The sequence below is a fragment of the Stegostoma tigrinum genome, chromosome 8, assembly GCF_030684315.1.
Source record: "Stegostoma tigrinum isolate sSteTig4 chromosome 8, sSteTig4.hap1, whole genome shotgun sequence".
NCBI lineage: Eukaryota > Metazoa > Chordata > Chondrichthyes > Orectolobiformes > Stegostomatidae > Stegostoma > Stegostoma tigrinum.
The window spans coordinates 80,154,711-80,176,676 of NC_081361.1; the positions used below are offsets into that span (position 1 = coordinate 80,154,711).

General features: G+C 44.0%; 1 protein-coding gene across 1 annotated transcript in view; it reads left to right on the forward strand.

Annotated features, from left to right (window-relative positions):
- The first annotated feature begins 1,218 nt into the window (after positions 1-1,218).
- The window catches only part of LOC125456258 (leucine-rich repeat-containing protein 19-like), a 45,078-nt gene continuing 24,330 nt past the window's right edge, over positions 1,219-21,966 (forward strand). The window contains exons 1-2 of the mRNA XM_048539242.2: positions 1,219-1,477; positions 12,870-12,991. Of these exons, the coding sequence (XP_048395199.1) occupies positions 12,890-12,991 (102 nt within the window). The 5' untranslated portion in view covers positions 1,219-1,477; positions 12,870-12,889. The remainder of the gene's footprint in view (positions 1,478-12,869; positions 12,992-21,966) is intronic.

Below are 21,966 nucleotides of genomic sequence, written 5' to 3' on the forward strand. Positions count from 1 at the left end.
GAGATCAACAATATTGTAAGTGAATATTAAGCTGTGTCAAACATAACCATATACAAGGGATGTTGAGAGACCACATTTCCTGGAAACCTATTGTCCCAGATTCCAAATCCATTTAATCTGGCGTCACTATGGCATAGCATGTTATGCTCATGCTCAGTTGCTTACTCCCTGGAATGCACCAAAATTAGTGGCTCTTGCTAATGCTCTCTCTCAGCAGCAATTGTATTTCAGTACTCACTTCCATGCAGGCTCTGAAGGCCTGTTAAAGAAGGTGTCTAATAACTTAATCGTTACCCAACAAGATAATTTAATGTAGTGATTGGAACGTGGGCTAGGTGTTCATCATTGACGATGACATCGTTGATTGGGATTGTTAACCAGGGCCAATCAGGAAGCCCTGACTGACAGATATAAACAGGAGATTCAGGCAGTCTCCTGATTCTAGGGTCTAGCTCTGAGTTGGTTGGTTAGAGTCATATACTGCGCATATGCAAATAAAGGGTGATTTGGTGATGAGATACCAGCCTCTGTTTCACTTGACACTGTTGTATATGGGTCTGAAAGGGTTAATACTTGAGTGCAGTGAACACCTCCCATTATGCTGGTGTCATGAAGACTTGATCAGAATAATGCAGAATGTTGTAGGGGCCAGAAGTGGTGCTTGAATGCTCCTCAACAACAAACGGTTGTTACATTGCTTTGCAGTAACGTAGGTCAGAAATGATTGCAAGCAGTGTCTGAATGCAATAGATGCCATTCTGTTTATTCAACAAAATCCTTCCAGTGAGTTCAGAAGGATAGATTATTCTAAATTACACTAGTCAGTTTTTGGGCTTGAGGAAACCAAACAACTGGCAGTGTGGCAATTTAAAGGTTAATTTTGCACTGGCACAATGATTTTGTTCCATTGTCGGTGATATAGTGGAAAGTGTTGGGCAATTGCATTCCTCTAAAAGAATGTAAAATCTGCCCATATTTATACTGTCACCAGAAAAACTTGATCTGTCTCTGTGATGTTTACTGTTGTCTCTTTATTGTGAGATTGAGTAAACCTACAGGTAAAATTTCGCAGGTAAGGCAAGATATCCACTCAATCCGTGACACTGATTCGCCAGGAAACTATGCAAATATAAGCAGTCAAATTCCACACAGCCTGGTTCGATTTCAGAACAAGCATTGGTTTCTGTCACTAGGTGTTAAATGACACAAAACTGGTTGTATTGCGAGGCCATAGATCCCTTTAGTTCACTAACCCAATACTGGATGAAAAGAGGCATGGAAAGAGTTTGATTTGCTTGTCTCGTTAAAGATTAGCCAATGCTTAGACTGCAACGATCAGCAACTGCAAACGGTTTATAACCTGGAGAAGGTTAATATAGGCTGCAACCTTTGCACTGTGGCACACCCACATTACAGACACTCCGAAGAGGAAAACAGCAGCAAGAAACCAGGCTTTTAAAAATTAAATATCTTTCAGGTAAGAGATTTTTATCTCTGTCGACTTCAGTATTCAGTCTTTTGGCCTTACAAGAAAGGAAATAATTATCTCTGCCTTAAACATGCAGGGATCTGTTGATAGGGAAGTAATGGTGGAGTCTGAGGGATTAAGTTCTCTACAGACGAGTATTGGATCCAGTGGCCTGATGATGGTGTTACTGGCGGGCCGTGGTGTAAGAAATCTTGGAGAACAAGGGTGCAGGATCAAATAGAGCAATAATAGCGTAGACAAATACTGAGAAAAACCAACTGTACAAGGGTAATATGTGCAATAGATGTGAAGTGAAACAATTTTGAGTACAGGCATACAGAGCGCAGGATTCAAAAGGGGAGGATCTGACAAAAGCCTGCACATTACTAATTCCTTAGCTTGCTTTTATCTCGTACAAGATTACACTAATATACAGTTGAGGCTTACCCATCATGTATGTTCTTCATTTAAGTTTGACACCACCCTATTGAAGAGATCTGAACATTGAAATTGGAACTATTCAAGATTGTAGTGAGAATATACCCTGCTGCATGTCAATTTTGCCTTCGAATCATTTGCAACCTTTCAGCAGTTCCTCTTTATGAACCATCAAAGCAAACATGCTGACAAAGTCAAATTGGCTTGTTTTTTAAGGCGAGAGCAGAAAGATTTAAGTAATACATGAGGCAAATTTTTTTTACAGTGTAAATGGAATGAACTTCCAGAGGAAGTGATGTTGTGTGTACAGTTACAATGTTTAAAAGACATTTGGATAAGTACATGAATAAGAAATGTTTGGAGGAATGTTGGTCAATAGTGGACAGGTGAGACTAGTTTAGTTTGGGTTTATGGTTGGCACGGATTAGTTAGACCAAACAGTCTGTTTCCATGCTGTATGGCTTGATGACTGTTGTCAAATGCTCCTTATATGTTCTGAATTTGAAACAGCAAATGGCCATCCCTTACTATAAGATCAGTGAGACATTTGACCATTAATAACTAGAAGTGAATAAAGCAACAAAACTCTGATGGAAGTTGACACAGTGTGATCATAACGTTTCAACAACTGCCTGGAAATTTAATTGTGCCTGAAACCGAGCGCACCAGGGGTGGGCATGTGTCCTGCATCTCTATTCAGACAGTCACAGGGGCCATGTTAAATTGATGTTGCCCAGCATGTTATATGCCTGTTCAGGAGCATAGGAAATTGAGCCTCTCTACTACCACATCAAGGCAAGCAGCACTTTTACAGGGGAATAAAGTGGAAAATTCTGGAATTACTCCAGGTCTGGCAGTATTTGTGGCAAGATAATGTGTGCGTAGAATCTCTCCCTCCTAAAAGTGCTGAGCAAAGTGGCAGGAAAGGCGATAAATGGCCACCATATGAAACTGCTGCATGTGAGAACTGTCAGCCTTTCCAAATGGAGAGCGAGCATGAGATTGGCATTAGGTAGTGATGTTTTTTTAACAAGGAGGGGCTGGCACAATGGACTGAGGACCTTATTCTATGCCATAATACTTCTGTGATTCTATGATTAGTAAGAGAAAGTGGTCTGTCTCCTGGGGGTTCACTTGGGCAGGGTACAAACTGTTCCAAAGTTGTGGTGATTGGGAGTACAGATGGGACTTGGGGACTGACTATTGAAATCCAACCTCTTGTCCTGCCTCTGACTTCCTGACTACCATTCCTTCCTGCAAGCTCCCTACAACCTTGGACTCCCCCAACCCCACCCCACCCAACCCACCAAAGCTTGCTCACTGCTCCTGAACTTTGGATGAGTTCTGTGGAATACTCCAATATAACAAAGTGTAGAGTTGGATGAACACAGCAGGCCAAAAGAGGAGCAGAAAAGCTGACGTTTCGGGTCTAGACCCTTCTTCAGAAATGGGGGAGGGGAACGTGATTCTGAAATAAATAGGGAAAGAGGGGGAGGCGGATAGAAGACAGATAAAGGAGAAGGTAGAGGGAGAGGAAACAGACAGGTTAAAGACGTGGGGCTGGAGCCAGTAAAGGTGAGTGTAGGTGGGGAGTTAGGGAAGGGAATAGGTCAGTCCAGAGAGGACAGACAGGTCAAGGAGGCGGGATGAGGCTAGTAGGTAGGAGATGGGGATGGGGCTTGAGGTGGGAAGAGTAGATAGATGGGTGGACAGGTTAGGGAGGCGGGTAAGAGCTGGGCTGGTTTTGGATGTGGTTGGAGGAGGGGAGAATTTGAAGCTTGTGAATTCCACATTGAGACCATTGGGCTGCAGGATTCCCAAGTGAAATATGAGATGCTGTTCCTGCAACCTTCGGCTGGTATCATTGTGGCAGCGGAGGAGGTCCAGGACAGACATGTTGTCCAAGGAGTGGGAGGGTGAGTTGAAATGGTTCACATCTGGGAGGTACAGATGTCTGTCATGAACCGAGTGTAGGTGTTGCACAAAGCAGTCCCCAAGCTTCTGCTTGGTTTCCCTGATGTAAAGGAGGCCACATTGGGAGCAGCGGAAACAGTATACCACAATAGCAGATGAGCATGGTGAACATCTGTTTGATATAGAAGGTCTTCTCGCGGCCTGGGATGGGGGTGAGGGGGGAGATGTCGGGACAGGTGTAGCACTTCCTACGGTTGCAGGGAAAAGTGTCGGGTGTGGTGGGGCTATTGGGGAGTGTGGAGTGGACAAGGGAGTCACTGAGAGACTGGTCCCTCCAGAAAGCAGACAAGGTTGGGGAGGGAAAAATGTCTTTAGTAGTGGGGTCAGATTGCAGATGGCGGAAGTGCCAGAGGATGATGTGTTGGATCCAGAGTTTGGTGGGGTGGTACATGAGGATGAGGGGGATTCTGTTTTGGTTGTTATTACAGAGAGGGGGGTGTGAGGGATGAGTTGCGGGAAATGCGACAGCCAAGGTCAAAGGCGTTCTCAACTACTGTAGAGGGCAAGTTGCAGTCCTTGAAAATCGAGCACAACAGGGACATCTGGGAGTGGAATGCCTCATCTCGAGAGCCAATGTGGCAGATGCAAAGGAATTGGGGATAGGGGATGGCATTTTTGCAGGAAGTTGGGTGGCAGGAGGTGTATTCTAGGTAGCTGTGGGAGTCAGTAGGCTTGAAATGGATACTGGTTTCCGGATGGTTGCTAGAGATGGAAAGGAGAGACTGGTATTGGAGATGGTCCAGGTGAGCTTAAGGTTGGGGAGGGATGTGTTAATGAAGTGGATGAACTGTTCAAGCTCCTTGTGGGAGCACGAGGCAGCGCTGATACAGTCATTGATGTAATGGAGGAAGAGGTGGGATTTGGGGCCAGTGTAGCAATGGAAGAGGGATTGTTTCACATATCCGACAAAGAGGCAGACATAGCTTGGGTCCATGTGGGTAGCCAAGGTCACTCCCTTTGTCTGTAGGAAGTGGGAAGAATTGAAGGAGAATTTATTGACGGTGAGGACGAATTTGGCTAAGTGGATGAGGGTGTCATTGGAGGGGAACTGGTCAGCCCTGTGGGACAGAAAGAAGCGGAGGGCCTTTAGGCCATCCGTATGGAGAATGCAAGTGTATAGGGACTAGACGTCCCTGGTAAACATGACGTGTTGGGGACCTGGGAATTGGAAGTTCTGGAGGAGGTGAAGGGCATAGGTGGTGTCACTGAGGTAGGTGTGGAGTTCCTGGACAAAGGGGATGAAAATGGAGTTGAGGTAAGTGGAGATAAGTTGGTGGGACAGGAGCAGGCGGAGACAATAGGTCAACCAGGGCAGTCAGGTTTGTGGATTTTGGGAAGGAGAAAGAAACGGGCAGCGCAGCGTTGGGAAACGATGAGGTTCGAAGCTGTGGGAGGGAGGTCACCTGAGGTGATGAGGTTGTGGATGGTTTGGGAGATGATGTTTTGGTGGTCAGTTGCCTGGATGGATGCAACTACAACAATCTTCAAGTAACTTGACACACCCAGGGCAAAGCAACTTGCTTGGCATCCACATCCACTCCCTCCACCACTGACGCTTAGTAGCAGCAATGTGTGCTATCTACAAGATGCACTGTCGAAATTCACCAAAGATTCTCAGACAACACCTTCCAATTCTATAACCACTTCCATCTAGAAGGACAAGGGCAACAGATACATGGGAACACCACCAATTGCAAGCTCGCCCCCAAGCCACTCACCATCCTGGTCTTGGAAATATATCGCCATTTCTTCACTGGTGGTTCAACATCCTAGAATTTCCTGTAATGGCATTGTGGCTCAATCCACAGTATGTGGATTGCAGCAGCTCAAGAAGGCAGCTCACCACCACTTTCTCAAGGGCAACTAGGGACGGGCAATAAATGTAGGCCAGCCAGAGCCAACCACACCCCATGAGTGAATTTGTAAAAAAGAACCGTAGCCTCAGGCCCTGAGATGGCACTACTTCACACTGTGGCATCTGATGGGCCAGTGCTTCACATAAGAGTGAGCCTTCGCTATCTCAGGAAGTCATGTATTGAATGTCGACCAGACGACCACTTAAGTGTCTATTCGTGCACTTGGGATGGGCTCGCCTTTCGTTAGAGTGGGGGCGGGGGAGGTTAGTGGAGGTTGTCCTGCATGTTTTAGCACCTACCCAACACCTAAAAGAAATTTTGGAAAATTCTACTGTGAGAACATTTCAGATCTGTGTGCTCTTTCCTGGGAAAAGGTAGAAATGTAATAGGTTTTGAATAAATGAAAAGCTGGAAACAGGAAGAAAATGGCAGGCCTATGACTGAGTGAAGGGCAGGAGAGATTAAACGGTAAAAGAACTCAAAATGGAACCAGTTCAATAGAAACAGTTGAAAATTGGGAATTGGGACCAGTTACAACAGTTGATAACAGCTACTTCTAGTTGTTAACCATTTTAGTGCAAAGTAGTGTTAACAGGACAAATGAATAGATAAAAATTGTGCGTAAAAGATACATAGGTTGCAGGATCATGAATTGCTGCCATCTGAAAACAAAGGAGAAAATGAAACAAGATCGGGGAAAACAAATCAGCAATCAAAACTGACGCAAAATGGGGCAGAAGTTATGATGTGAACTGATGAATTCAGTGTTGAGTCCAGAAAGCTTAAAGTGCTGAGTTGAAATATGAAGTGTTGTTCCTTGAGTTTCATTGGAAGCCTGCAGAAGAAGAATGGAAAAAGATTAGTGTGAGGACAAAGTTGAATATTAAAATATCAAACAATAGGAAGTTTAGAATCACATTTGTGGACTCAATGGAGTTAGTGAGGCTATACCAGAAAATGCTAGGGGTCTTGAACAGTCTGCCAGGGAACTTCTGGACGATGGCTGGGAGTATGGAGCAGTTCAGCTGTAAGTGGACATTTGAACACAGGGCTTATTTTGTGCATCATGAAGCTAATGGTCAGCTCCATGAATATGGCACTGCATCCCACTTTGACAGAGACTCTGCTGTCAACTCTGAGACATCTCTAACTGCTACCCATTGCTATCAGATATCTCTTCCAATGGTAACAAAGTGTGGAGCTGGATGAACACAGCAGGCCAAGCAGCTCTTCCTAAGATGCTGCTTGGCCTGCTGTGTTCATCCAGCTCCACACTTTGTTATCTCGGATTCTCCAGCATCTGCAGTTCCCACTGTCTCTCTTCCAATGGTGTCAGGGCAGCTGTCAACAAAAATTCCGAGAGTCTCAATGCTCCTTCACTCAGTCCTGGCACAGGATGATGGCAGTGATGTGGTGCATTCCAAGGAGAATGATCTAAACCTTCATGGAAGAGGTATGAGTTGTTTACTCTCAAATGTACAATATATTGTTGAGTTTCTGGATTAAGAAAACTGTTGCTAGATTTATCCTTATTCGCAAAAAGGATAGTCCCTAATATAGAAGACAACTAACAAGGGCTTTTGAACAATGAAGAATAATAGTAAACTTTCTATCACCAAGGTGTGGCATGATGGTTTTCATATATGACAGTATATCCTTCCTTGGATCCTAGTCCCTTGAGCCTGGTCTCCTGATTTGAAAAGTTTTGTTTTGATATTTTAACTTATCCAGTTAACTTGGGTATACATAAAAAAGCCCTAATGCAGCTTTAAAACTTCAATTCTAATTCCAGAGTTGATCTTAACTGTTGTAATCACACATTTCACAGTTCTTTTTTGCTACTTTTTCCCTCTCTTTCCCAAGCTATACTCTGAGTGTTCCTTGCTGAAAGCAACTTCTTTTATACATTTTGCATACTTTCTCTTAAAGTAATTACCTTTAACCTAAATATGGTATTCTAATGTTGATCTGAAAGCCTAACGTACAACAACTCCCAAACCTGTAACTATTACCTGTCATTTGGCAATGCTCCTTGCAATTTGCTCATTTCCATGCATGTGGTATTTCTTAAGAGGGAAACCAGTAGACGTACTGTGTTTGGACTTCTAGAAAACATCCATCTTGGTACCTCATAAAATGTTAGATTAGATTAGATTCCCTACAGTGTGGAAACAGGCCCTTTGGCCTAACAAGTCCCTTGAAGCATCCCACCCAGACCCATCCCCCTATAGGCCACACACCCCTGAACACTACAGGTAATTTAGCATGGCCAATCCACCTTGCTTGCACATCTTTGGACTGTGGGAGGAAACCCACGCAGACGCGGGGAGAATGTGCAAACTCCACACAGACAGTCGCCCAAGGCTGGAATTGAACCTGGGTCCCTGGCGCTATGAGGCTGCAGTGCTAACCACTGAGCCACCATGCTGCCCCTTTAAGTCATATAATAAGAACCCACAGTGTTGCAGGTGGGACACTGGCATTGATAGTAAAGTGGCTAATAAGCAGGAAACAGTGAATGGAGATATGGGGTCGTTTTTCAGGTTGGTGACCTGTAACCAATGAGGTTCCACAGAAAACAGTGCTGGGACCACAACTGATTATATAAGTGACTTGGGAGAAGTACTTGAATGTACTGTAGCCAAATTTGCGGATGACACAAGCATAGGTAGGTTTGAGATGGATACAAACAGCTTACAGAGAGATATTGATAGGTTAAATAAGTGGGCTAAAGTTGGCAAATAGAGTATAATTTGGGAAAATGTGAAGTTGTTCATTTTGGAAGGAAGAACAAAAGAACAGCATATTATTTAAATGGAGAAAAACTGCAGAAAACTGCAACATGAAGGGACTTGGGTGTACTTGTGCACAACACACAGAAAGCTAGCACAAAGTTACAGTAGGTAATCAGGAAGGTTCATGGAATATTGGTCCTTGTTTCAAGCGACTTGGAGTATGTGTGCGGAAGTCATACTGTAGGGGTTTGAATCTAGGGGTCTGAGCTGAGGACTTTGATGGTGTAGTATTCAGAAGAATGCTGGTGACCATGTTGTTGCATAGCAAGGGAAAGGCTCGAAAGTGGAATTCAGCATTATCAGGTTAGCCATGATCTTACTAAACGGCAGAACAAACTCGACGGGCTGAATGGCTTACTTCAGCTCCTGAGTTTTATATTGTTACATATAACAGGAAACTTCATATTGGGAGGATGGCTCACTGAGGAGCCTCATGTCACTGTCAAGGAGAATGGAGGAGTCCAAGTCCATGCTGGTATGGGGTTTCGAATAGAAGTTGGAACATCTCATTTTGAGTGAGGAATTAATGCTTCACTCAAAACTACAGTGACGGACAGAGCTGTTACATGACGTCTTGAGTCCACCTTCTCAAATTCCACAAAGGGGAGCCCATGAATTTCCGAGTGCTGCAGTGAAATGTTCAGATGTTGGTCATGAGATCCATGATGGCTGCCAGCAAGTACAGCTGGTACCACCTAGGGTGCAATCCCAGCATTCTATGTGATGTATCGGCACTCACAGTCATCCAGCAATCTTTCCTGCAGCTTTGTACTACTTCAATAGTACCCTCATCATGACAAGCCTCATCCTGTTGTGGGAGCTGGGTTGAGTTGATGGAGGCAACACAGTTTGGTTATCATTGCAAAGCTAAACAGAGTCACCTTTGGATCAGCTCCAGGATGTGGGTATATTATGTGCTGTTGGAAAACGCTTGATAGGACCTTCAGTGGAATGTCTTTGCTCTTCTTCTCCTTTGCCTCACTGTTTGAGTGGTTTCCCACTGAATTCTCTGCTCTATATCCTGCTCATGTCACCTTCTAAAGACACTGACCACAGTTCCCATATGTGGGTCAGATGTTCCTCTGACTTCCCTGACAGTGAACATCAGCCCTTTAAATAACCAATTTCAAACACAAAACACATAGTTTCCACAAACTTGGCTGAAGAAATCACAAACAAAGAAATATGAACACTGGAAATTTGAAATACAAACCAAAAGTGCTGGAGAAACTCAGCAGGTGTGCAGCTTCTGTAGAGAGAGAGGAAGAGATATTTTGAGTCCAGAGATCCTTTTTCATAACTTAATGGGTTCTGATGAAGGATCATTGAGGTCTCAACCTTATCTCTGCTTCTTCTCTCTCTACAGATGCTGCCAGATCTGTTGAGTTTCTCCATCACTTTATGTTTGTATTGGTTTGGCAAACATTACTCAAAAACACCTCACCTACTACTTGGTGACAGATAAATTGGGGTAATGTCCACCTTGCAGCTGAACACTTGGGGCAGGATTTTCTTTCAGGTTTTGTGTCCCTACATCCTTGGCACCAAATGGAAGTTTTGAGCTCTTGCATTCCAGAAACCAGACTGGGTCTTCTCTTTGTCCAGCCCTTTGTTCTAGCCCTTGGATAGAGGAAGGAAATACTGTCTTGAGACACAAAACTTCTATAACTTCCCACAGCTGTCAATGCACAGCCAACAGAGAGATATCACTCCTGCTTTCTGAAATTTAAGGATCCATAACAACCTTGACAACAACAAGCTTCACATATATCAGATAGCTTCAGATTGTCTCAAATAATTCCTAGCATGGAACTAAAGGACACTCATTGGTTAACAATCTGCAAATAAATGGCAGTTCCTATTGATAGACTGGTAAATGCCTCCTATTTTTTTAAAATGTTTAATAATAATGTCCTGAACCAAAAAGCAGGGGAAAATGCCAAATTTATATCCTACATTGTTTTTGCAGAACAATAGCTGTAATCTTCCTCCCTTCCCCCTGCCATGAGAAAAAAATATGTCTCAATTTATTTACAGTTGGGACATGGAAGGTTCTGGCTCTGGCAACTGCAAGATCTAACCTGCAGTGCACTGGAATAATATTTGAGTTTGTTGGCTGCTTTCCACTTCAGGACTATGTATAAACAATGAATCTACCACCTTTGTAACCACTACCAAACACTCAAAGGCAGGAGAGGAAGTGTAGTTCTTTAGAAGCCCATTTTCTAGTGTTAGCCAATACATGCTGTCTAATATTAGATCAAGGAAGGACTTGCATTTAGAAAGCACTTCACAGACAAGGAAGTACTTGTTAAATTATTTTGTTGTAGTGGTGAGAATGAAGCAACCAATGTGATATGACTAGAAAACTTGTTTTTTTGAAATGTTTTGTGGGGTAAATATTGAGCAGGGAACAAAAGGCAACGATTTCAAGGAAGATTAACATACTGGAATCAAACTTTCAATCAAACAGATACTGTCTGATCCATTAAATTATTAGTGTTTTCTGTTTTTATTTTACACTAGGGATAGCTCTCCTGCTTGTCACTGAAACAGGAACCTGGGGCCTATTGCATCCACTGAACAGGCAGCTGGGTTCCTGATTTAAACGCTAGGCTAAAAGATGACACAACCAACAGTTCAATGCTCCCTCAAGGGAACATTCAGGATTCACAAGAGTCACCTTCGATATTTGAGCTCATACCTTGGAGTAGGACTTGAATGCAAATCCTTATGACTCAGTGGCTGGCATGTTACTAACTGACATGGCATTGATGTGTTATTGTTGGTAATAAACAGATTAAACGATTCATTTCTGCTGCTCTACCTGATTTTCATGTTATTTGAAAACTTTATTAATCAGATAAGAAGATTGTTATTACTCAATTTACATTATAAACTTTTTTGTTACAAAAGAAGTAAGTTCCAGGTGAGGTGACGGGTCTGCCCTTGATAGAAATGCTGACATGGAATCAAGGATCCCCATCATTACTAGAGTCAATGAGAACCAGTGGGGAAAACTCTCTGCTGCTAAGAGTCATACTCAGCATAAGGAAGATGATTGAGATTGTTGGATGTCAGTCATTTCAGCTCCAGAACATCACTGCAGGAGTTCAAGTGTAACCATCTCCAGCTGCTTCATTAATGATCTTCCATCCATCATAAGATTAGAGGATGATGGCTAAAGGTTGTACAATGTTCAGCACCATTTGTGACGCCTAAGATACTCCAGCATTCATGTCCAAATGCAACAAGACCTGGCCAGGCTTGATCTGTAACATGGCATGTAACAATCATGCATACAAATGCCAGGCAATGACTATGTTCAACAAAACAGAATATAATCATTGCCATTTGAAATTCAATGCCATTACGATCACTAAATTCCTTACTATAAGTACTCTGGCTATAAGAGCAGGCCAGCATGTTGGAATCCTGCAGTGATTAACTTCCCAGACTCTCTCTAATATCTACCAGGCACAAGTCAAGAGTATAATGGAACACTCCTCTCTTGCCAGGATAAGTGCAGCTCCAACAACACTCCAGAATCTTGTCACCATCTGATACAAAGCTACACACTTCATTAACACCATATCCTTAAACATTCATCCCCTTGACCAATGTACAGAAGCAGCAGCAGTGTGTGCCATGTATAAGATGCACTGCAACAATTCATCTTAGAAGCATCTTCTAAAGCTATAACCACTACCTTGAAAAGGACAGCAGATACATGAGGAACACTGCCACCTGTAAATTCTATTCCAAGCCACACACACCACCTTGACATGGAAATATTTTGCCTTTCTTTCACTGTTGCTGGGTCAAAATCCTGGATCTCCCTCCATGTTAGCATTGTGGATGGGCCTACGATATTGGACTGTAGCAGTTCAAGACGGTACCTTATCATCATTTTCTCAAGGTCAGTTAGGGATAGGCAATAAATGCTTGCCCAGCCAGCAATGCCCACATCCCATGAATCAATTTATTTTAAAAAATTCATTACTTTATTCCAGATTGATTCCGTGACTATCTAATGTTGTATGAATTGATTGCAAAAGAATTTCTGACATGCAGATTATTCTAACAGGTGTAACACACAAAAGAAAGATATTTGAGAGATGATCCTGATGTGCTCAAGACCGTATTAATACTTGAATTAGCTTTCTAACAATCATATGACACCAGTTGGATTCTACAATTATTTATAAACTTATTACTTTTTATTCTAGGAATAGTTGGTCATAAAGAGATAATGCATTGCTTTTAATTCTTGTATATTTTGTTTATTACTACATGTACTTATATTTTAAAACAACTTGTAAACATATTAATTTATAGAAAACATTCTGTGACGGACCATGTCAATAATTGGGCCGCAGTGTGTTGGTCTAGTGATATTCTCAATGGGGTGCTTATTGGCTGTTATACAAGCAATGACTCCTTGTGAAATCCTCAATGAGGTAAGCGACATTGGAATTCTCTGCCTTGTTAAGTGTTTAAATGGTATACACCAAATAATGAAGGATATTTTTATGACAATTAATGTATAGGTCATATTTTCCATATGGGACCTTCTAACAGCAGATGGCCAGCCCTATTATGGCTAGAATGGTCAGAACATAATATCAGAATTGTAGTTACTCATTTAGACAGTGGCTTTGGAAAAGTTATATTTTATGTCTAATGATGAAGGGGATAATCATTTTCATTTTAGTCTTTATATTATTTCCTTTCCTTTTCTCTGCCCAGATTTCCCTTTACCTTACACCATTCAGCAGTAGTGAAGACAGAATGTCCTACTCTCAAATCCTTCCTAACATTGTTCATGAGTTGGGAGCATAGGAGCAAGAGTAGACCATTTTTCACACCTTTTGGCCTGCTGTGCCATTGTAGATCATGGTTGATCCTTTCCCTCAATGTCATATTCCCATGCTATCCCCATATCCTTTGATGTCATTAGTAACTAAAAATCTGTCAATATGTCTGGAACTTACTCAACAACTGAGCTTCTACAGTCCTTTGGTAGAGAGAATTCCAAAGGTTCAATACCCTCTGAGCAAAAAAATTCCTCCCTGTCTCAGACCTAAATAGATTGCCTTTTATTCTGAGACGGTGTCCCCTGGTTCTAGACTCCACTGCCAATGAAAACATCCACTCTGTATCTACTCTCTATATTCCTTTAAAAATTTAGTAAGTTTCTATGAAGTTACCTCTCATTCTTCTGAACTCCAGAGAACGCACACCTAATCAATTCAATTGTTACTCATTCGTCAGTTCCACAATCCCAGGAATCAGTCTGTTAAAGCTTCCACTCACTAGACAAGGGGACCAGAACTGCACACAATACCCAAGTGCAGTCTCATCAGTATTCTGTACAACTGAAGCAAGAGGTCTTCTCTCCTGTACTCAAATCCTTTGGTATTTGCTGTCTAAATTACCTCCCACACCTTATTCTAGCTTTCAGTGACTTAATAACTATGACATCTTTGGACATCCACATTTTCCAATCTCTCACCATTTAAGAAATAATCTGTAACTGTGTTCATCTTACCAACGTGGACAACCTTGCACATATCCACATTTTATTCTAACTGCTATGCTTTTGCACACTCAGTCAGCTTGTCTAATTTTCCCTTGAAGCATCTTTGCATACACCTCACAAATCAAATTCTCAACATGTGTTGTATTGTCTGCAAACATGGAAACAGTTTTAAAACTTAAAACTTGGAATGTTGGCCTTCATTTCAAAACAATTAGCCCATTAAAGTAGTGCAAAATATTGAACTATTTAATTATATTCTATGTTCCATTATCTGCTGAAACTATACAAGGCAGTAGTTGGACCACAGCTGGAATACTGTGAACAGTTTTTGGCCCTTTATCTCAGGAAAGATATTCTGACAGTGGAAGCAGTCCACAGAAGGTTCATTGTGTTGATCCTGGGTTTGGAGGGACTGTCTTATGAAAAAAGGTTGAGTATATTGGGCCTGTAGTCATTGCGATTTAGAAAAATGAGAAGCAACCTTATTGAAACATATAAGATTCTTAGGGGATTTGTAGGATAGATGCAAAGAAGCTGTTTCCCCTTGTGAGAGCATCTAGGTTCAGAGGGCATAATCTCAGAAGAAGAGGTTGCACACTTAAGACACAAATGAAGAGGAATTTCTTTCTCTGAGGGGTAGTTAATCAGTGGAATTCCTTACAGCAGCAGACTGTCAAGGTCGGGTTATTAAGCATATTCAAGGTTGGAATAGACAGCAATAAGGGAATTGAGAGCTATGGTGAAAATGCAGGAAAGTGGACTTGAGGGTTACTAGATCAGTCATGAACTCACTCAGTGGCTGAGCAGACCTGAGGGACTGAATGAGCTACTTCAATCTTGAAACAATTTAGCCAAAAATCTGAGAAGTCAGCCACAGCTTCACTGCCATTTATTTATTTCCCGTTTATAAATTTTCTTGCCTCTGTCTGTGTTGGACTCACATTAGCTTTTCTTACCTTTTTTTTAACACCTCTAGAAGCTTTTACAACCCATTTATGATTCTTGCTATTTTACATTCATGTACTATTCTCTTTCTTTTATTAACTGCTTGGTTCAGCTTTACTAGATTCAAAAAGTCTCCCAATCCTCGGGGATACAAACATTTTGGAAAATTAGTTAATACTGTCTTTAACATCACTTGTTAACCATGGCTGTGTCACTTTTCCTGTTCTATATTTTTGTCTTAAAGTATTGTTTATTTTTTGAAGACCACACAAGAATTTTTTAATTGCTAGCCATTGCCTAACTATCTTGAAGCCTATTGGTTTAATTTTTCCAATCCACCATAACCAGTTTCCACCTCATACTATAATAATTTCCTTTGTTTTAATTTAAGACCCTGGTTTCAGAGTGAACTATATTTTTTCAAATTCTATCATACCATGATCGCCATTTCTTGAAGATTATTGTCTAACAAGTTTTTTTAAATTATCTCTTTCTGTGGGGAGGTGATGTAGATGTAATGTCATTGGACTAGTAATCCAGGAATGTAGACTAATGCTCTGAGGATATGGGTTCAAATCACACCTTGCCAGGTAGAGAAATTTTAATTCAATTTTTAAAGAAGCTCGTCTTATGGTGACCATGTAACCATTGCTAATTGGCATAAAAGTAACAACGTGGTTCATTAATGACCATTAAGAAAATAAATCTGCCATTCTTAGTGGGTCTAGTCTAAAATGGGACCAACAGCAGTGTGAGATAACAAAGCGTGGAACTGGGTGAACACAGCAGGCCAAGCAGCATCTTAGGAGCACAAAAGCTGACGTTTCTGCTGTGTTCATCCAGCTCCATGCTTTGTTATCTCGGATTCTCCAGCATCTGCAGTTCCCATTATCATTCTCCAACAGCAATGTGCTCTGGATAATGAGGAATGGGTATTAACACTGGCCTTGCCAGCGCTTTCTACATCCCATGAATGAATACAAAAACTGCATTAAACTAGATCTTAAGCAGCTGTGTCTGGGTGGTTCTTCAAACTATTGATCCAGAAAACTATTTCGAACATATTCCAGGAATTTTTCCTCCACTTCATTAGCGTTCATTAGATTCACTCATATTTTATGTAGATTGAAGTCAGCCACAACTGATAACAAGGCTGTTGGAGCTGCTGGCTCAATTAGACGACAGGCCGCTCAGTGTGCTCAGTAGCCATAAAGCTAGCAGTGGCCATTAATCAAGCTGCAGCTGCAGGGAGTGCATTGTCTCAATGATAGGGTGCCGTCAAGGTAATTCGAGGTAATTTGGGGAAGCCAGTGTTTGGCAAATAGGCCCTGGTGATCAGGGGTGATGATGGTGAATTACTGAAGACACTGTTGCTGCGAGAGTGTCTGCTTTATGGATTGTGGAGTGTCTATAAAGGAGACACCTCCCACATTGAGCCCAGTGGAAGGCCATCAAATTTTCCTGGGCAATCATCTCAGTAAAACTGTACTGGGAGGCAGAAGTGTGGCTTAATTGGCCACTTAAGTGTCTCATTTGGCCAAATGGAAGGCTGAGTCTGAGCTACTAACCTTCCCACAGCTGGCAATCTGGCAGGGTGGTGGGTAGACGTAGGACCCTGTTGCGCCATCATTTTGCCCTCATCCCTCCTCCCAGACAATGGCCTGGGAGTCTGCAGCCTGTTGACTTACCTTCTGATTTCCCACTCATTCCTCACTTTTGCCTGTGAGCATTTTATTCATAAATGATTCATAAATAGTCCTGCCTCGAATGTCAAAAATATTGCAGAGACATAGTTTGAAAGCAAAAATGAGCAACTGAATCATAGAAGGAGATGTTGAGAGGAAGACTGGGTTATGTCTGATATTGAACAAAGGCATTGTGGTGCAGATTACCTGATAACTGGTGACACGGAGGCAAGTAGCAAGCAACCTGTGCACCGAGATAACAAGGTGTAGAGCTGGATGAACACAGCAGGTCAGGCAGCATCAGAGGAGCAGGAAAGCTGACGTTTCAGGTCTGTGCCCTTCTTCAGAAATGGGGGAGGGGAAGGGGGGTCTTAAATAAATAGAGAGAGGGGTAGGTGGACGGAAGATGGATAAAGGAGCAGATAGGTAGAGAGGTGAAGGAAGCGGGGATTGAGCCAGTAAAGGTGAGTATAGGTAGGGAGTTTGGATGGGGGTTGGTCAATCGAGGGGAGACAAACAGGTCGAGGAGGCAGGGATGAGGCTGGTAGTTAGGAGGTGGGGGTAGGCATTGGTCAGTGAGGTGGGAGGAGCGGATAAGTGGAAGAAAACACGGACAGGTCAAGGAGGTGGGGACAAGCTGGGTTGGTTTTGGGATGAGATTGGGGGTGAGGAGATTTTGAAGCTTGTGAAGTCCACATTGAGACCATTGGGCTGCAGTGTTCCCGGGAGGAATATGAGGTGCTATTCCAGCAGTCTTTGGGTGGTATCATTGTGGCACTGGAGGAGGCTCAGGACAGACATGTCGTCCAAGGAGTGAAGGGGGTGTTGAAGTGGTTCGCGACTGGGAGGTGCAGTCGTTTGTCACAAAGTGAGCATTGGTGTTCCACAAACCAGTCTCCAAGTCTCCGCTTGGTTTCCCAGATGTAGAGGAGGCCACGACGGGGACAGCGGATACAATAACCTTGTTAGCAGATGTACAGGTGAACATCAGTTTAATGTGGAAAGTTTTCTTGCAGCCAGGCATGGGGGTGAGGGGCGAGGTGTGGGGACTGGTGTAGCACTTCCTGAGGTTGCCGGGAAAAGTGCCGGGGTGCTGGGGCTAGTGGGGAGTTTTGAGCGGATGAAGGAGTCACGGAGAGAGTGGTCCCTCCAGAAGGCAGATAAGGGTGGGGAGGGAAAAATGTCTTGGGTGGTGGGGTCAGATTGCAGATGGTGGATGATGCATTGGATCCAAAGGTTGGTGGGGTGGTACGTGAGGATGAGGGGGATTCTGTCTTTGTTGTTGTTGCCGGGAGGGGGTCTGAAGGATGAGTTGCAGGAAACACAAGAGATGTGGTCGAGGGTGTTTTTGACCACAGTGGAGGAGAAATTGCGGTCCTTGAAAAATGACGACATCTGGGATGCCGAGGAGCGGAGTGCCTCATCTCAGGAGCAGATGCGGCAGAGACAAAGGAATTGGGAATAGGGGATGGCATTCTTGCAGGAAGGTGGGTGGAAGGAGGTGTATTCTAGGTAACTGCAGGAGTTGGTAGGCTTGAAATGGATATTGGTTTCCAGGTGGTTGCCAGAGATGGAAACAGTGAGGTCCAGGAAGGAAAGAGAGGTATCGGAGATGGTTCAGGTGAACTTAAAGTTGGGGACGAAGACGATAGTAATGTGGATGAACTGTTTGAGCTCCTCATGGAAGCACGAGTTGGCTCCAATACAGTCATTGATGTAACGAAGGAAGAGATGGGGGATGGGACCAGTGTAGCTGTAGAAGAGGGACTATTCCATGTATCCGACAAAGAGACAGGCATAGCTTGCGCCCACGTGGGTTGCCATGGCCACCCCCTTTATCTCTAGGAAGTGGGGCGAGTTGAAGGAGAAGTTGTTAAGGGTGAGGACGAGTTCAGCTAAGCGGATGACGGCGTCAGTGAAGGGGGACTGTCCTGGCCTGCGGGAGAGGAAGAAGTGGAGGGCCTTTAGGCCATCTGCATGAGGAATGCAAGTACATCGGGATTGGATGTCCATGCTGAAGATGAGGTGTTGAGAGCCAGGGAATTCGAAGTTTTGGAGGTGGAGGTGGTGTCATGGACATAGGTGGGGAGTTCCTGGGCTGGGGAAAGAAAATGAAATCAAGATAAGTGGAGATAAGCTCGGGTAGGGGCAGGCGGAGACAGTAGGCCGACCAGGGCAGTCAGGTTTGTGGATTTTGGGAAGGAGATAGAAACGGGTAGTACAGGGTTGGCGAACGATGAGGTTGGAGCTTGTGGGTGGGAGGTCACCTGAGGTGATGAGGTTATGGCTGGTCTGGGAGATGATGTTTTGGTGGTCAGGGTTGGGGTCATGATCCAGGGGCCGGTAGGAGGCAGTGTCCGAGAGCTGGTTCCTGACCTCGGTGATGTAGAGGTCATTGCACCACACTGTTTGCTTATCTGCATGATTTGTTTATTTTGATATTCATTCATGGGATGAGGGCATCTTTGGCTATGTCAGCATTTATTGCCCATCCAGAGGGAAGTTAAGAGTCAACCACATGGCTGTGAGTCTGAAATCATATGTAGGCCCGACCAGTTAAGGGGGGCAGTTTCCTTCCCTAAAGGACTTTAGTGAGCAAGATGGATTTTTCCTGAGAATTGACATCACTAGACTCCTAATTCCAGATATTCTAAATTTGTATTCAAATTCCACCATGGTGGGATTTCAACCATCATTATACCACATGACCCTCCACTCTGTAGAGCATTAATAGGCTTAGAAAAGGTGGGAGGTGGGCACTTCTACCCTGAGCTGGGCAAGTCGCCCTGCATCAAAATGCTGCTGTCCAATCTAGTCCCTGCAGCATCTCTGGAGCAATGACCACTGCTGGGACGACATTAAGTCTCGTTGAGTTAATGTCTCATGAAAAAGGTGAGGTTGTTGGGCATTTCAGCAGTATATAAAATCCATGTATGGGTAGAGGCAGGTGTGATAGAGGTGAAAGTAGGTGGCCTTTTTTGCAGCAGCCAGCTTCATTTTCACTTATACTTTGTCTGATTGATGGAGGGGATTTTGGATCAGAAGCTAGGGAAGGAAACTATCTGAGCTGGCCTGAGACAACAACTGGAGACGGCAATGGAGCTCAAAGCAAAAATGCATAGCTTCCATTTAGCACCAATAAATAATATTTTTAGAGGAAATGGGCATCTAAGATTGATGTGTCTGGCAAGGGCAGAAATCCTATTCAAGCTCAAAGTTGAGAGGAAGTTGGGTGTGAATTTGAAAGACAGAAACTGATTCAGATACTTGAGCGAGGAAAGCAAGGTTAGAGTTGAGCCAACAAAATGTAGAGCTGGATGAACACAGCAGGCCAAGCAGCATCTTAGGAGCAAGAAAGCTGACGTTTCCGACCTAGAAGGGTCTAGGCCCGAAGTGTCAGCTTTCCTGCTCCTAAGATGTTTCCTGGCCTGCTGTGTTCATCCAGCTCCACACCTTGTTATCTCGGATTCTCCAGCATCTGCAGTTCCTACTATGTCTTTGAATTGAGTCAGCAATTTTTCCAAAACAAGATATAGAGGGTGATTCTTTTGGGAAGGGCATGATGATGACCTGTGTGAAATACAATCAATGTAAGGACATGGGATAAGGGGATACAGCTGCAGATAATTACAGTGAAGTGGTTAGGCATAAATTTGTCTGTAATAAAAACAGTGACAATGGAGAACAGAGGACATGGCAAATATTTGGATGTTGTGGCTGCCAATATGGGTAAGAGATAATACGTGGAGGGAGAAGTTAGGGAGGAAAGGTGGACTTCAGTAAAGGGATTCAGAAGAGACTGGGCAAGAGTAGAAGTCAAGGTAAATCAGGGTTTAAAACCAAGGATTAGAAGATCAAGTAAATTGATCCATTGCTATTTTCTAATTGGCACAAAGAGGGTTATTACTTTTGATAATGAAATGTGAGGCTGGATGAACACAGCAGGCCAAGCAGCATCTCAGGAGTACAAAAGCTGACGTTTCGGGCTGAGACCCTTCATCAGAGAGGGGGATGGGGTGAGGGTTCTGGAATAAATAGGGAGAGAGGGGGAGGCGGACCGAAGATGGAGAGAAAAGAAGATAGGTGGAGAGGAGAGTATAGGTGGGGAGGTAGGGAGGGGATAGGTCAGTCCAGGGAAGATGGACAGGTCAAGGAGGTGGGATGAGGTTAGTAGGTAGGAGATGGAGGTGCGGCTTGGTGTGGGAGGAAGGGATGGGTGAGAGGAAGAACAGGTTAGGGAGGCAGAGACGGGTTGGACTGGTTTTGGGATGCGGTGGGGGAAGGGGAGATTTTGAAGCTGGTGACGTCCACATCGATACCATTGGGCTGCAGGGTTCCCAAGCGGAATATGAGTTGCTGTTCCTGCAACCTTCGGGTGGCGTCATTGTGGCACTGCAGGAGGCCCATGATGGACATGTCATCTAAAGAATGGGAGGGGGAGTGGAAATGGTTTGCGACTGGGAGGTGCAGTTGTTTATTGCGAACCGAGCGGAAGTGTTCTGCAAAGCGGTCCCCAAGCCTCCGCTTATGCTACACTTGCCCCCACACCTCCTCCCTCACCCCTATCCCAGGCCCCAAGATGACTTTCCACATTGGCAGATGTGCAGGTGAACCTCTGCTTAATGTGGTATACTGCATCCACTGTACCCGGTGTGGCTTCCTCTACATTGGGGAAACCAAGCGGAGGCTTGGGGACTGCTTTGCAGAACACCTCTGCTCAGTTCGCAACAAACAACTGCACCTCCCAGTCGCAAACCATTTCCACTCCCCCTCCCATTCTTTGCATGACATGTCCATCATGGGTCTCCTGCAGTGCCACAATGATGCCACCTGAAGGTTGCAGGAACAGCAACTCATATTCCGCTTGGGAACCCTGCAGCCCAATGGTATCAATGTGGACTTCACCAGCTTCAAAATCTCCCCTTCCCCCACTGCATCCCAAAACCAGTCCAACCCGTCTCTGCCTCCCTAACCTGTTCTTCCTCTCACCCATCCCTTCCTCCCACCCCAAGCCGCACCTCCATCTCCTACCTACTAACCTCATCCGACCTCCTTGACCTGTCCGTCTTCCCTGGACTGACCTATCCCCTCCCTACCTCCCCACCTATACTCTCCTCTCCACCTATCTTCTTTTCTCTCCATCTTCGGTCCGCCTCCCCCTCTCTCCCTATTTATTCCAGAACCCTCACCCCATCCCCCTCTCTGATGAAGGGTCTAGGCCCGAAATGCTGCTTGGCCTGCTGTGTTCATCCAGCCTCACATT